Genomic DNA, 16,710 nt, shown 5'->3' on the forward strand with positions numbered 1-16,710 from the left:
TCTCACCAAGCTGTCTGGCTTCAGTACCACAATATAGTGTGGAAGACTAATACCCTTTTCCTTGTTGTAGGAGGGGTACTTTGATTATCACCTGCTGGAAATACAGCTTGTGAATCTTTTCCAATACTGCCTCCCTGTCGGAGGAAGCCGTTGGTAAAGCAGACTTCAGGAACCTGCGAGGAAAAGATGTCTCGACTCTCCAATCTGTACCCCTGGGATAATACTTGTACGATCTAGGGGTCAACTTGCGAGTGATCCCACTGCGCGCTGAGACTCTTGAGACTACCCCCCCACCTCACCTGAGTCCGCTTGCACGGCCCCAGCGTCATGCTGAGGACTTGGCAGACGTGGTGGAGGGCTTCCTTTCCTGGGAAGGGGCTGCCCGCTGCAGTCTACTTCCCTTACCTCTATGTCTGGGCAGATATGACTGGCCTTTTGCCCGTTTGCCTCATGAAAACGGAAGGATTGAGGCTGAAAAGACGGTGTCTTTTTCTGCTGAGATGTAACTTGGGGTAAAAAGGTTGGATTTCCCAGCTGTTGCCGTGGTCCCCAGGTCCGATGGACCGACCCCAACTAACTCCTTCCCTTTATACGGCAATACTTCCATGTGTCGTATGGGATCTGTATCACCTGACCACTGTCGTGTCCATGACATCTTCTGGGAGATATGGACAACGCACTTATCTTGATGCCAGAGTGCAAATATCCCTCTGTGCATCTTGCGTACATATATATAGAATGCATCCTATTAAATGCTCTATATCAATAATATATTTTCAGTCAGGGAATCCGACCAAACCAACCCAGCACTGCATCTCCAGGCTGATGGCGATCGCTGGTCGCAGTATAACCACCGTATGTGTGTATATACTTTTTAGGATATTTTTCCAGCTTCCTATCAGCTGGCTCCTTGAGGGCGGCCGTATCTGGAGACGGTAACGCCACTTGATAAGCGTGTGAGCGCCTTATCCACCCTAAGGGGTGTTTCCCAACGCGCCCTAACTTCTGGCGGGAAAGGGTATAACGCCAATATTTGCTATCGGGGTAACCCCACGCTTCATCACACACTTCATTTTGTTTTATCTGATTCAGGAAAAACTACAGGTAGTTTTTTCACTCCCACATAATACCCTTTTTAGTGGTACTTGTAGTATCAGAAATATGTAACACCTCCTTCATTGCCCTTAACGTGTGGCCCTAATGAGAAATACGTTTGTTTATTCACCGTCGACACTGGATTCAGTGTCCGTGTCTGTGTCGACCGACTGAGGTAAATGGGCGTTTTTAAAGCCCCTGACGGTGTTTCTGAGACGCCTGGACCGGTACTAATTGTTTGTCGGCCGTCTCATGTCGTCAACCGACCTTGCAGCGTGTTGACCTTCTCACGTAATTCTCTCAATAAGCCACCCATTTCGGTGTCGACTCCCTAGAGAGTGACATCCCCATTACAGGCAATTGCTCCGCCTCCTCACCAACATCGTCCTCATACATGTCGACACACACGTACCGACACACAGCACACACACCGGGAATGCTCTGACAGAGGACAGGACCCCACTAGCCCTTTGGAGAGACAGAGGGAGAGTTTGCCAGCACACACCAAAAACGCTATAATATATATAGGGACAACCTTATATAAGTGTTTCTCCCTTATAGCATCTTTATATATATATTAATATCGCCAATTAATGCCCCCCCTCTCTGTTTTAACCCTGTTTCTGTAGTGCAGTGCAGGGGAGAGCCTTCTCTCCAGCCTTTCTGTGAGAGAAAATGGCGCTGTGTGCTGAGGAGATAGGCCCCGCCCCTTTTTCGGCGGCCTCGTCTCCCGCTCTTCAACGGATTATGGCAGGGGTTAAATATCTCCATATAGCCTCTGGGGGCTATATGTGAGGTATTTTTAGCCAATATATAGGTTTTCATTTGCCTCCCAGGGCGCCCCCCCCCAGCGCCCTGCACCCTCAGTGACTGCGTGTGAAGTGTGCGGAGAGGAAAATGGCGCACAGCTGCAGTGCTGTGCGCTACCTTTAGAAGACTGCAAGAGTCTTCTGCCGCCGATTCTGGACCTCTTCTTACTTCAGCATCTGCAAGGGGGCCGGCGGCGCGGCTCCGGTGACCATCCAGGCTGTACCTGTGATCGTCCCTCTGGAGCTGATGTCCAGTAGCCAAGAAGCCAATCCATCCTGCACGCAGGTGAGTTCACTTCTTCTCCCCTCAGTCCCTCGTTGCAGTGATCCTGTTGCCAGCAGGACTCACTGTAAAATAAAAAACCTAAGCTAAACTTTTTCTAAGCAGCTCTTTAGGAGAGCCACCTAGATTGCACCCTTCTCGGCCGGGCACAAAAATCTAACTGGAGTCTGGAGGAGGGTCATAGGGGGAGGAGCCAGTGCACACCACCTGATCGGAAAGCTTTACTTTTGTGCCCTGTCTCCTGCGGAGCCGCTATTCCCCATGGTCCTTTCAGGAACCCCAGCATCCACTAGGACGATAGAGAAATATTGGGTAAAATTACCTTCATGCTGTGTATAAGGTGTATATGAAACATAAATGCATTCTGTGCTTAGACTTAGGTCCCATCGCCATGATATCTCATTATGGTATGCAATTATTCCAAAATACGGAAAAATCCGATATCCAAAATACCTCTGGTCCCGAGCATTTTGGATAAGGGATACTCAACCTGTAATATATTTACCGCTTTTCCTAGGTCTGATTGACTTCTCACTCTTTTTGGTTAGTTGTTAATTTGTATGTTTAGTAATACTGAGTAAACTGAATAGTGTGAGCTTTTTGTTTTACAAAGTGTTGAGGGAATCACAGAACTACCTCCACTAGACAATTATGCTGCACCATTCAGGGGCCACTATCCACTCATTTGTGAGTAATTTCTGTTCTGGTTTATGATCTTCAGTTCTGTTCCCCTGCCGTCTACTGTCCTGCACTGCAGGATTCAACATATAAAGCTGGCTCTGCATAAATTCAAGGGTGTGGACGCGCCTTAGCGGTTAAGAGAATCCGGCGTCCAAAGGAATCCTGGGAGGTAAGTGTATCAAAGGCATAAAATCTAAGAAACGTGTGTACCCAAGACAACGTAGCCGCCTTGCATAATTGCACGGTGTGCCGCCCAAGAAGGTCCTACAGACGGAGTAGAATAAGCAGAAATCGAAGCCAGAAACAGGTGGTCAGCTCGAGCGTAAGCATTTGCAATCACCATTCTAATCTATCTAGCCAGTGTCTGCTCATCAGCAGGCCAGCTACGCTTGTGAGATACAAAAAGAACAGAAATGGCATCAAAGCGTCTAACAGAGGCAGTACGGGACTTCCGGTTCCGGCTCCCATGTGATCGGGTGCCTGGCGTGTGAGCTCCGCTGCAGCCCCAGCTATCTCAGCCTGCATAGCCACACCCGCGCCTGCGTTACCCGCAGCTACAGTGAGGGGAACGTCTCCTGCAACTTATGGAGAAGTTTCTCTCCTCTTCCATGCCGGCTAAACAGCAGAGATCCCGCTCCGAAAGGCGGCGCGCTGACTCCAATATGGCCGATGCACAGGACACACTGGAGGGTGTTTCGGTGCTGGAAGACAGATCTCAGCCTGCCTCACCAGACCTTGCAGCTCCTGTCACGTATGGTGATGCAGTGAAGGCGATTCAGGCAACAATGACGCCGAAAAGCCATTCGATATGGTAACATGGGACCACTTATTTATTTGACACTTTACATAGATTTGGGGCCCCGGATGCCTTTGTAAGTATGCTGTCTCGATTATATACAGAACCAGCCACCCAGGTGTTGGGTAATGGATATATTGCTTCTCACTTTGAGATTAAGAAAGGCACTCGCCAGGGGTGTACCTTGTCCCCTTTGCTTTTTGCTTTCGTGACGCATCTTTTCTGAGAATTTTTGTGGGGAAATTGGAGGTCAAATTGGCATTATTTGCTGATGATATGTTGCTATTTATCTCCGACCCCTGCAGGTCTATAGCGTCTATTACCTCTATTATTGATGGCTTTGGTTCGTTTGCCGGTTATGAGGTAAACCTTTCTAAATCTGAACTTTTGCATCTATCAGGAGATGCGTCACCTTTCAAAGATTCACCCATTTTAACTCAGTTTCCTATTGCCCAAGGGGGTCTTAAGTACCTGGGCATATCGTTACCTGCATCACTATAGATGGTATATAGTGCCAATGTTGCACCGGTCCTGGTGGCTCTTCGTCGACTCCTGACTGGCTGGGTTAATTTACAGTCATCATTGCTGGGTAGGGCCTCTGTACTTAAAGAGTATAGCATTCCCGAAGCTTTCCCAATATATTGCAGATGCTGCCACCTCGCCCTACCAAAAAGGATTGCCAGTGTGTGAACTCTAGGTTCTCTAAATTCTTGTGGGGAGGGAAGAGCAGAGAGTTTCCTATGCTAAATTCCAGTTGTAAATTCCAGGTGCCACGGCCGGAAGGTGGACTGGGTATCCCTGATTTAGAGGTATTCAGTAGAGCTGTCCTATTCAGATGTGTCACAGATTGGCTCTGGAAGCGCTCTTGTTTTACCAATTATGCATTAGAGGAGGAATTGTTTTCTACTTCACTCAGGAGTGATTGTGCTGGTTCTTCAGTCCCAAAGGGGCAGAGGCTACTACTCAACCCTGTTTCTGGTTCCAAAACCCAACTGGTCACAACGGCCTATTCTCAACCGCAAATCCTTGAACAAGTTTGTGAGAGTCTCCAAATTTTGAATGGAAAAACTTTGCACTCCATAGTTCTGGCCATGGAACCTGGGGACTACATGGTTTCCCTGGATATACAGGATGCGTATCTGCATATTCCTACTGATGTTTCGCATCAGCAGTTCCTGCTGTTTGCTATTGGCAACCTACATTACCAATTCCAGGCTCTGCCGTTTGGACTGGCTACGGCCCCTCGCATCTTTAGGTCATGGCTGTTTTGACGGTTCATCTCCGTCGCCAGGGTGTACGGATTCTTCCGTACTTAGACTACTTGCTGATTCTGGCACACTAGACTATATGAACAATAGATCTTTTAAAAAAAGATTATCATAGATCATATCGTCTAGTGTATCGCCCAGTGTGTACGGGGCTTGAACAGCATTAAAACACTAGTCCTAAGTAGTTAGTAACTTCAGGAAAAAGTAGCACAATCAAGGGCAAAAAGGCAAAAGATAAATCCAAAATGAGTGATTGTCCGGTCACAAGAGAATCTTCTAGCGTCAGAAGTCTGCCGAAAAAGCACCTTATTTGCAGTGCAATGCGACTAGAACACACGAGGAGACTGTGCCGATTAATTTTATAAAATTACACTTGTATATCTTTATGCGATTGAGTCTTGGAATCTGTACACAAAGTGCTACAATGTAGCAGCCGCAGCTTTTTCCCAATACAAGTTCTGTTCTGCACCATATACAATCTCAATCAATGACACTATACAAGTGTCATGTCAAATTAATCAGCAGAGTCTCCTCGAGCATCCACAGTGCTGCAAATATGGCGCATTTTCATCCATAAAAAAAAAAAAAAAGGAAGACGCACAACGTTAACAGAATTGCAAGGGACCTCACACTACAGGCATCTCAAGCTGCATGCATTATTGAGACTGGATGTATGAGGACACATCTGACGCATAAAGCCTAAAAAGAAAAACTTAATGTGATCTACTAAAACGCATTGAGAACATTTTGTATATATTAAAGAGATAAATTCTATCAAAAAGAATATTTCTCTGACGTCCTAGTGGATGCTGGGACTCCGTAAGGACCATGGGGAATAGCGGCTCCGCAGGAGACAGGGCACAAAATAAAAGCTTAAGGATCAGGTGGTGTGCACTGGCTCCTCCCCCTATGACCCTCCTCCAAGCCTCAGTTAGATTTTTGTGCCCGGCCGAGAAGGGTGCAATCTAGGTGGCTCTCCTGAGCTGCTTAGAATAAAAGTTTAGTTTAGGTTTTTTTTTTATTTTCAGTGAGTCCTGCTGGCAACAGGCTCACTGCATCGTGGGACTAAGGGGAGAAGAAACGGACTCACCTGAGTGCAGAGTGGATCGGGTTTCTTAGGCTACTGGACATTAGCTCCAGAGGGACGATCACAGGTTCAGCCTGGATGGGTCACCGGAGCCGCGCCGCCGTCCCCCTTACAGAGCCAGAAGAGACGAAGAGGTCCGGTGAAATCGGCGGCAGAAGACATCCTGTCTTCAGTCTAAGGTAGCGCACAGCACCGCAGCTGTGCGCCATTGCTCTCAGCACACTTCACACTCCGGTCACTGAGGGTGCAGGGCGCTGGGGGGGAGCGCCCTGAGACGCAATATAACAATATACCTTAGGTGGCAAAAAGAATACATCACATATAGCTCCTGGGCTATATGGATGTATTTTAATCCCCTGCCATTTTTACACAAAAAAGCGGGAGATAAGGACGTCGTGAAGGGGCGGAGCCTATCTCCTCAGCACACAAGCGCCATTTTCCCTCACAGCTCCGCTGGAAGGACGGCTCCCTGACTCTCCCCTGCAGTCCTGCTTCAGAATCAGGGTAAAAAAGAGAAGGGGGGGGCATTTTTGGCAGCAAATAACGATAATAACAGCAGCTATAAGGGAATAACACTTATATAAGGTTATCCCTGTATATATATATATAGCGCTGGGTGTGTGCTGGCAGACTCTCCCTCTGTCTCTCCAAAGGGCTAAGTGGGGTCCTGTCCTCTATCAGAGCATTCCCGGTGTGTGTGCTGTGTGTCGGTACGCGTGTGTCGACATGTATGAGGAGGAAAATGATGTGGAGGCGGAGCAGTTGCCTGTGTTGGTGATGTCACCCCCTAGGGAGTCGACACCTGACTGGATGATTGTATTTAAACAATTAAGTGATAATGTCAGCAATTTGCAAAAAACTGTTGACGACATGAGACAGCCAGCAAATCAATTAGTGCCTGTCCAGGCGTCTCAGACACCGTCAGGGGCGCTAAAACGCCCGTTACCTCAGTGGGTCGACACAGACCCTGACACAGATACTGAGTCTAGTGTCGACGGTGACGAGACAAACGTAATGTCCAGTAGGGCCACACGTTACATGATCACGGCAATGAAAGAGGCATTGAACCTTTCTGACACTACAAGTACCACAAAGAAGGGTATTATGTGGGGTGAGAAAAAACTACCAATAGTTTTTCCTGAGTCAGAGGAAATAAATGAGGTGTGTGAAAAAGAGTGGGTTTCCCCCGATAAAAAACAGCTAATTTCTAAAAAATTATTAGCATTATATCCCTTCCCGCCAGAGGTTAGGGCGCGTTGGGAAACACCCCCTAGGGTAGATAAGGCGCTCACACGTTTATCTAAACAAGTAGCGTTACCGTCTCCTGATACGGCCACCCTCAAAGAACCAGCTGATAGAAGGCTGGAAAATATCCTAAAAAGTATATACACACATACTGGTGTTATACTGCGACCAGCAATCGCCTCAGCCTGGATGTGCAGTGCTGGAGTCGCATGGTCGGATTCCCTGACTGAGAATATTGATACCCTGGATAGGGACAATATTTTGTTAACTATAGAACATTTAAAGGATGCATTACTATATATGCGTGATGCACAGAGGGATATTTGCACCCTGGCATCAAGAGTAAGTGCTATGTCCATCTCTGCCAGAAGAGCGTTATGGACGCGACAGTGGTCAGGGGATGCGGATTCCAAACGGCACATGGAAGTATTGCCGTATAAAGGGGAGGAGTTATTTGGGGCTGGTCTATCGGACCTGGTGGCCACGGCAACGGCTGGAAAATCCACCTTTTTACCACAGGTCACTCCACATCAGCAGAAAAAGACACCGTCTTTTCAAACTCAGTCCTTTCGTTCCCATAAGTACAAGCGAGCAAAAGGCCACTCTTTTCTGCCCCGGGGCAGAGGAAGAGGAAAAAGACTGCACCATGCAGCCGCTTCACAGGAGCAGAAGCCCTCCCCTGCTTCTGCCAAGTCTTCAGCATGACGCTGGGGCTTTACAAGCAGACTCAGATATGGTGGGGGCCCGTCTCAAGAATTTCAACGCGCAGTGGGCTCACTCGCAAGTGGATCCCTGGATTCTACAGGTAGTATCGCAAGGGTACAAACTGGAATTCGAGGCGTTTCCCCCTCGTCGGTTCCTGAAGTCTGCTTTACCAAAGTCTCCCTCCGACAGGGAGGCAGTTTTGGAAGCCATTCACAAGCTGTATTCCCAGCAGGTGATAATCAAGGTACCCCTCCTGCAACAAGGAAAGGGGTATTATTCCACGCTGTTTGTGGTACCGAAGCCGGACGGCTCGGTGAGACCAATTTTAAATCTGAAATCCTTGAACACTTACATAAAAAGGTTCAAATTCAAGATGGAGTCACTCAGAGCAGTGATAGCGAACCTGGAAGAAGGGGACTATATGGTGTCTCTGGACATCAAAGATGCTTATCTCCACGTCCCAATATACCTTTCTCACCAAGGGTACCTCAGGTTTGTAGTACAAAACTGTCATTATCAGTTTCAGACGCTGCCGTTTGGATTGTCCACGGCACCTCGGGTCTTTACCAAGGTAATGGCCGAAATGATGATTCTTCTACGAAGAAAAGGCATTTTAATTATCCCTTACTTGGACAATCTCCTGATAAGGGCAAGATCCAGGGAACAGTTAGAAGTCGGAGTAGCACTATCTCAGGTAGTGTTACGTCAGCACGGGTGGATTCTAAATATTCCAAAATCGCAGCTGATTCCAACGACACGTCTACTGTTCCTAGGAATGATTCTGGACACAGTCCAGAAGAAGGTGTTTCTCCCGGAGGAGAAGGCCAGGGAGTTATCCGAGCTAGTCAGGAACCTCCTAAAACCAGGCCAGGTCTCAGTGCATCAGTGCACGAGGGTCCTGGGAAAAATGGTGGCTTCTTACGAAGCGATTCCATTCGGAAGATTCCATGCAAGAACATTTCAGTGGGATCTACTGGACAAATGGTCCGGATCGCATCTGCAGATGCATCAGTGGATAACCCTGTCGCCAAGGACAAGGGTGTCTCTCCTGTGGTGGCTGCAGAGTGCTCATCTACTAGAGGGCCGCAGATTTGGCACTCAGGATTGGATCCTGGTTACCACGGATGCCAGCCTGAGAGGCTGGGGAGCAGTCACACAGGGAAGGATTTTCCAGGGCTTGTGGTCAAGCATGGAAACATCTCTTCATATAAACATTCTGGAACTAAGGGCCATTTACAATGCCCTAAGTCAAGCAAAACCTCTGCTTCAGGGTCAGGCGGTGTTGATCCAATCGGACAACATCACGTCAGTCGCCCACGTAAACAGACAGGGCGGCACGAGAAGCAGGAGGGCAATGGCAGAAGCTGCAAGGATTCTTCGCTGGGCGGAAAATCATGTGATAGCACTGTCAGCAGTGTTCATTCCGGGAGTGGACAACTGGGAAGCAGACTTCCTCAGCAGACACGACCTTCACCCGGGAGAGTGGGGACTTCACCCAGAAGTCTTCCACCTGATTGTAAACCGTTGGGAAAAACCAAAAGGTGGACATGATGGTGTCACGTCTAAACAAAAAACTGGACAGATATTGCGCCAGGTCAAGGGACCCTCAGGCAATAGCAGTGGACGCTCTGGTAACGCCGTGGGTGTACCAGTCAGTGTATGTGTTCCCTCCTCTGCCTCTCATACCAAAAGTACTGAGAATCATAAGAAGGAGAGGAGTAAGAACTATACTCGTGGTCCCGGATTGGCCAAGAAGGACTTGGTACCCGGAACTTCAAGAGATGCTCACGGACGAACCGTGGCCTCTACCTCTAAGACAGGACCTGCTACTGCAGGGGCCTTGTCTGTTTCAAGACTTACCGCGGCTGCGTTTGACGGCATGGCGGTTGAACGCCGGATCCTGAGGGAAAAAGGCATTCCAGAAGAAGTCATTCCTACTCTGGTCAAAGCCAGGAAGGACGTAACCGCAAAACATTATCACCGCATTTGGCGTAAATATGTTGCGTGGTGTGAGGCCAAGAGGGCCCCTACAGAGGAATTTCAACTGGGTCGTTTCCTTCATTTCCTGCAAACAGGACTGTCTATGGGCCTAAAATTAGGGTCCATTAAGGTTCAAATTTCGGCCCTGTCGATTTTCTTCCAAAAAGAACTGGCTTCAGTACCTGAAGTCCAGAAGTTTAACAAGGGAGTACTGCATATACAACCCCCTTTTGTGCCTCCAGTGGCACCTTGGGATCTCAATGTGGTGTTGAGTTTTCTAAAGTCACATTGGTTTGAACCACTTTCCACTGTGGACTTAAAATATCTCACATGGAAGGTGTCGATGCTGTTAGCCTTGGCTTCAGCCAGGCGTGTGTCAGAATTGGCGGCTTTATCATATAAAAGCCCTTACTTAATTTTTCATTCTGACAGGGCGGAATTGAGGACTCGTCCTCAATTTCTGCCTAAGGTGGTTTCTGCATTTCACATGAACCAACCTATTGTGGTACCTGCGGCTACCAGGGACTTAGAGGACTCTAAGTTGCTTGACGTTGTCAGGGCCTTGAAAATATATGTTTCCAGGACGGCTGGAGTCAGAAAATCTGACTCGCTGTTTATCCTGTATGCACCTAACAAACTGGGTGCTCCTGCTTCTAAGCAGACGATTGCTCGTTGGATTTGTAGTACAATTCAGCTTGCACATTCTGTGGCAGGATTGCCACAGCCAAAATCAGTAAAAGCCCATTCCACAAGGAAAGTGGGCTCATCTTGGGCGGCTGCCCGAGGGGTCTCGGCTTTACAACTTTGCCGAGCAGCTACTTGGTCAGGGGCAAACACGTTTGCTAAATTCTACAAATTTGATACCCTGGCTGAGAAGGACCTGGAGTTCTCTCATTCGGTGCTGCAGAGTCATCCGCACTCTCCCGCCCGTTTGGGAGCTTTGGTATAATCCCCATGGTCCTTACGGAGTCCCAGCATCCACTAGGACGTCAGAGAAAATAAGATTTTACTTACCGATAAATCTATTTCTCATAATCCGTAGTGGATGCTGGGCGCCCATCCCTAGTGCGGATTGTCTGCAATACTTGTATATAGTTATTGTTACAAAAATTCGGGTTATTATTGTTGTGAGCCATCTTTTCAGAGGCTCCCTTGCGTTTATCATACTGTTAACTGGGTTCAGATCACAAGTTGTACGGTGTGATTGGTGTGGCTGGTATGAGTCTTACCCGGGATTCAATATCCTTCCTTATTATGTACGCTCGTCCGGGCACAGTATCCTAACTGAGGCTTGGAGGAGGGTCATAGGGGGAGGAGCCAGTGCACACCACCTGATCCTTAAGCTTTTATTTTGTGCCCTGTCTCCTGCGGAGCCGCTATTCCCCATGGTCCTTACGGAGTCCCAGCATCCACTACGGACTATGAGAAATAGATTTATCGGTAAGTAAAATCTTATTTTAACATCTACCCAAGCACAAATATAGACATCATCCTCGTGACTACAATAGAAAACTAATTTTAGCGTATCATAGAAAGCCTCCTAGTGACCAGAATACAACACAGATAGAACCTACAGGTAACCGCCATACAAATCAAAGGCCACCCAGGGGACACAATACAATACAGTGATACTCATAGTGACAGTGTGATACACGTGGCATCTAAGTGACCGACATTAGAAACAGGGCATCCGAGTGACTACCATAATAGTCCTTTCCGATGACATATGAACAGAGGGCTAGATGCATAGAATGATTGTGCTGGAACTTATGAGATTTAGAAGATAGACAGACAGCTAAACTGTCTAATTTACTAAGCTCTGGCAGTTGATGCTATCTTACACACAAACACAAATGTAAATTTACCACAAACACAGTGCAAGTCTATTTGCTTTAGAGGAAGACATACCTAGCAAACTTGTGCTGACTCAGAACCAAAACATTGCCCCGAATCTCTGCAACAATCTTACTCTTGTCTTCCGGTCGGCCATGTTCCAAAACATGTTGTATGACGTAGTTCCCATACTGATCCTGTGATTAGAATTATACACAGGATTTTTTAAATGGAAGATAAGAATTCCTTTTAAATGTGGCACAATAAAGATGTTTAATGGGGTAATATTTTCTAAAGTTGCTAAATGTGCAAAGTAGTAGAGTGGGTTTGTCTAATGACCTTTGCTCATCTGTATGTCCCCAATTTGAATTAAGCAGGGACCTGTAGCCAATCCCAAACAACCTGTAGCCAATCCCATAACGGAGTACTCACAACAACACAATTCAGGATAGAAGTGTGTTTGCCCTGAGTTACTACGGTCATCAGGAAAAGGACTGAATATGATGGGGCAGAATCCTGTGAATCTGGGGAGTGGCAATGCCAGACCTCTGTCATGATGGGCTTGATTCAGTTCAGCGCAAATTGAATAGCGCCTGGAGCTATTCAATTCAGCGTGTTACGTCAGAGTATGCCGGTTCTTTAGCCTTAAACATGGTGTTTAGTCAAGTCATGAGAACCAGTGTTCTCTCACATAAGTGCATGGCACGATGCTGTTTCTGCCACGCTAAGAATAGAAACCAGAACTGTGCCAGTAGTTTTGTTGGATTTTTGCTCACAGACCAGGAGGGGTGCGAGAAGAAATCCTCTCGTCAGGCATATTATCGCGCTGAATTAATAATTACGGGAGTTCCTTCCCAGCACTATTCAATTCGTGCTGAATTGAATCAAGCTCATTGACACAGAAAGCAGCTCATATATCCAACATCTCCTTTTTTCTGATGTTAGCTAATGTTGGTTAGCAGGGTATTTTGTATAGAACCGTTCATGCCTTCTGCTTCCATTCTTGTCTATGTTTTTCTTCTTTCTTCCTTCCGTGGACTCTCATCTATGATCCTGGATGCCTAATACCACCTACGTGGGACCTACTGCATCTAGCCTAACGTAGACAGCAGATCCACATCTTTTGTGACCAAAATTTGTCACATCTTCATTTATATAGGTGCACTCTCATTGGCGTCTAACCCATCCATCTGTCTACTACCATACCACACTGCCAGTGCCCGATCTCGTCCGATCTTGGAAGCTATACAGTGTTGGGCTGGGTCAGTACCTGAGGGGGAGACTCACAGGGAATACCCAGTGTAGTAGACACTGTAATGTGCGTTATTTGACGCCTACAGCAGTATCACCACTTACCTTCATTAGTTTCTACAATATCTCAATCTCTCGTAGGCATATACTGTTTACACAATTACTCAAGAACCCCTTATCTTTGTACTTCAAATCATACAGTGTACACGGCTGGTGACTGGTTGGAAGTGGGTAATGTCTCACTATCCATTGCCGGACCTGTCCAGCTTTTTCATTTTTTGGTAATCGACCATAGCTTGGTCTCAACAATACAGATTTTCTGTACTGGTCAGGCTGAAACGGATGTAGAAGAACAAAGTGTCTACATCCTTTCTTATCACATTCTGTGAGACAGGACCAGAACATTCCCTCATTTTTTTCAAAATTAATATTTTTTAATTCTAATTTCTCAAAGAATTTTTCTCTAATTTAATATGTATTTTAAATCACATTTATTCTTTGGATCCCAGGTTGTTCAATGGGTAATCATGAGACACTTCTTATAATGTATATCTAATAAAAGTTATATTTTACCAATCCTTATGTATAATTAAAACTATTTGAACTTTATTTCAATTTCTTAAGAGTGCGCCAACACTAGAGCCTTCCTTTCTTCTCCCATTATTGACATATCCAACATGATGTAAAGCACAATTTTTACCAGCTTATTGGAAAATCTATAGTCTTTTTACCTGTACTAATTGCTCCGTATGCTGGTGTAACTCCTCCAAAATAGGCAGGGTTTGCTCAGGAAGACAGTGCTCCAGGATCCTCTGGATAACTCTGCAGCCGTACGGATGCGTGGAAAGTGCAAATACCTGCAATATTAATGTTCTGTGAGCCTAACAGTGGTCACTAAAAAAATGAAAACAATTTACAAAAATCAGTACTTGCAAATGCTCCAAAAGCACGAATAACTCCATATCTCTATGGTCACACAAACCTGACTCTTGAAGGCATCGATGATGAACTGCAGAGACTGCGGCTGGACACACTCTATACACTTCTGTACAACATGATTTCCATTTTGGTCCTTCACACATTTCAAAACGTGACCATCCAGCTCCCGAACCATTTCATTCTGCAGTAGATAACTGGTTATAACAGATATCTTAAATGCACAATGTTCCCAACCCTTGTTTTGCTTTATTATATGTACTTCACTTGTCCAAGAAAGGAAGAACAAAAAAAAAAAAAAAAAAAAATACTGCTAGTCTAAAAATAAGTTAAAATATTAAGGATCGCTTCCTTTTCAGTTCATTTCATGAGCTCTCTGAAGATTCTGGTGAGCTTTATAAATGTTCGTAAGTTTTACCTTCCTGGACGGACATTGGGCTGGTTTAAATCCATACAATAAAATGTGTATGACAAGTATTTACTTCCATCATCGATTGATCTGGTATGTGGATTTGGAAGAGCCATTTACTGCTCAGCAGAAAGGTGTTAGGGGAAAACAGGTTGTGACAGGTTTACTTACAATAACCTGTTGGTCAGGTGGGATAAACTCCAGCGCTTTCTGAATCACCCGACATCCATACATCTGCAGAGCTAAGGAGAGAACATGTCCACGAATTCGTTCTGCCAGTGCCAGTTTCTGTTCTAGGCTTCCAAACTGCCAAATTAAACAGTTGTAATTTTATTGCACAATTGATTTTTAGCACTATTCTAAGGATTGTCCTATTACTCCGAATACATTCACAAATTTTAACACTTAGCCAGTCAACATCACCTTAATAACCTGGCCATTTCTAATGCACTGGTCTCACCAGAAAGGACTTCTCTAGTTTTTACTGAAAACAATGAAATGAGGAATGATAAACTGTATACGTATACTGTAAGTTTCTTCCCATGGCTGCTTCCATGTAGTTTATGTAAGCTCATTCAAATACAAATATTAACAGAAACTTACCCCTGACTAAGTTATAGTCCACACTCTTAACTTTTTTAACATTCCAAAACAGCTCTGTGGTTTGTACTACAGGTTGAGTATCCCTTATCCAAAATGCTTGGGATCAGAGGTATTTTGGATATCGGATTTTTCCGTATTCTGGAATAATTACATACCATAATGAGATAAGATTTTACTCACCGGTAAATCTATTTCTCGTAGTCCGTAGTGGATGCTGGGAACTCCGTAAGGACCATGGGGAATAGCGGCTCCGCAGGAGACTGGGCACAACTAAAGAAAGCTTTAGGACTACCTGGTGTGCACTGGCTCCTCCCTCTATGACCCTCCTCCAGACCTCAGTTAGGATACTGTGCCCGGAAGAGCTGACACAATAAGGAAAGGATTTGGAATCCCGGGTAAGACTCATACCAGCCACACCAATCGCACCGTATAACTCGTGATATTATACCCAGTTAACAGTATGAAATATATCTGAGCCTCACTAACAGATGGCTCATAACAATAACCCTTTAGTTAGGCAATAACTATATACAAGTATTGCAGACAATCCGCACTTGGGACGGGCGCCCAGCATCCACTACGGACTACGAGAAATAGATTTACCGGTGAGTAAAATCTTATTTTCTCTGACGTCCTAGTAGATGCTGGGAACTCCGTAAGGACCATGGGGATTATACCAAAGCTCCCAAACGGGCGGGAGAGTGCGGATGACTCTGCAGCACCGAATGAGCAAACTCAAGGTCCTCCTCAGCCAGGGTATCAAACTTGTAGACTTTTGCACAAATGTTTGAACCCGACCAAGTAACAACTCGGCAAAGTTGTAAAGCCGAGACCCCTCGGGCAGCCGCCCAAGAAGAGCCCACTTTCCTTGTGGAATGGGCTTTTACAGATTTAGGGTGCGGCAGTCCAGCCGCAGAATGTGCAAGTTGAATCGTGCTACAGATCCAGCGAGCAATAGTCTGCTTAGAAGCAGGAGCACCCAGCTTGTTGGGTGCATACAGGATAAATAGCGAGTCAGTTTTCCTGACTCCAGCCATCCTGGAAACATATATTTTCAGGGCCCTGACTACGTCCAGTAACTTGGAGTCCTCCAAGTCCCACGTAGCCGCAGGCACCACAATAGGTTGGTTCACATGAAAAGCTGATACCACCTTAGGAAGGAATTGGGAACGTGTCCTCAATTCCGCCCTATCCATATGAAAATCAGATAAGGGCTTTTGCATGACAAAACCGCCAATTCTGATACACGCCTGGCCGACGCCAAGGCCAACTGCATGACCACTTTCCACGTGAGGTATTTTAGCTCTACGGATTTAAGTGGCTCAACCCAATGCGACTTCAGGAAATCCAACACCACGTTGAGATCCCACGGTGCCACTAGAGGCACAAACGGGGGCTGAATATGCAGCACTCCCTTAACAAAAGTCTGAACTTCAGGCAGTGAAGCCAGTTCTTTTTGGAAGAAAATGTACAGAGCCGAAATCTGGACCTTAACGTAACCCAATTTTAGGCCCGTAGTCACTCCTGACTGTAGGAAGTGCAGAAATCGACCCAATTGAAATTCCTCCGTTGGGGCCTTCCTGGCCTCACACCAAGCAACATATTTTTGCCATATGCGGTGATAATATTTTGCGATCACATCTTTCCTAGCCTTAATCAGCGTAGGAATGACTTCCTCCGGAATGCCTTTTTCCTGTAGGATCCGGTGTTCAACCGCCATGCCGTCAAA

General features: G+C 46.1%; 1 protein-coding gene and 1 pseudogene across 6 annotated transcripts in view; one reads left to right on the top strand and one right to left on the bottom strand.

The window, feature by feature from the left end:
- Nucleotides 1-16,710, bottom strand: part of PUM1 (pumilio RNA binding family member 1) — a 152,454-nt gene that overhangs the window by 29,436 nt on the left and 106,308 nt on the right. For all 6 annotated transcript variants that reach the window (XM_063954584.1, XM_063954583.1, XM_063954582.1 and 3 more), the window contains exons 17-20: nucleotides 14,550-14,684; nucleotides 14,016-14,153; nucleotides 13,765-13,890; nucleotides 11,858-11,979 (exon numbers count right to left, since the gene is read on the bottom strand). In XM_063954584.1, coding sequence (XP_063810654.1) covers nucleotides 11,858-11,979; nucleotides 13,765-13,890; nucleotides 14,016-14,153; nucleotides 14,550-14,684 — 521 coding nt within the window. The remainder of the gene's footprint in view (nucleotides 1-11,857; nucleotides 11,980-13,764; nucleotides 13,891-14,015; nucleotides 14,154-14,549; nucleotides 14,685-16,710) is intronic.
- Nucleotides 12,975-13,093, top strand: LOC135051699 (5S ribosomal RNA; annotated as a pseudogene).

This window comes from Pseudophryne corroboree, chromosome 2 (genome assembly GCF_028390025.1).
Source record: "Pseudophryne corroboree isolate aPseCor3 chromosome 2, aPseCor3.hap2, whole genome shotgun sequence".
Classification (NCBI taxonomy): Eukaryota; Metazoa; Chordata; class Amphibia; order Anura; family Myobatrachidae; genus Pseudophryne; species Pseudophryne corroboree.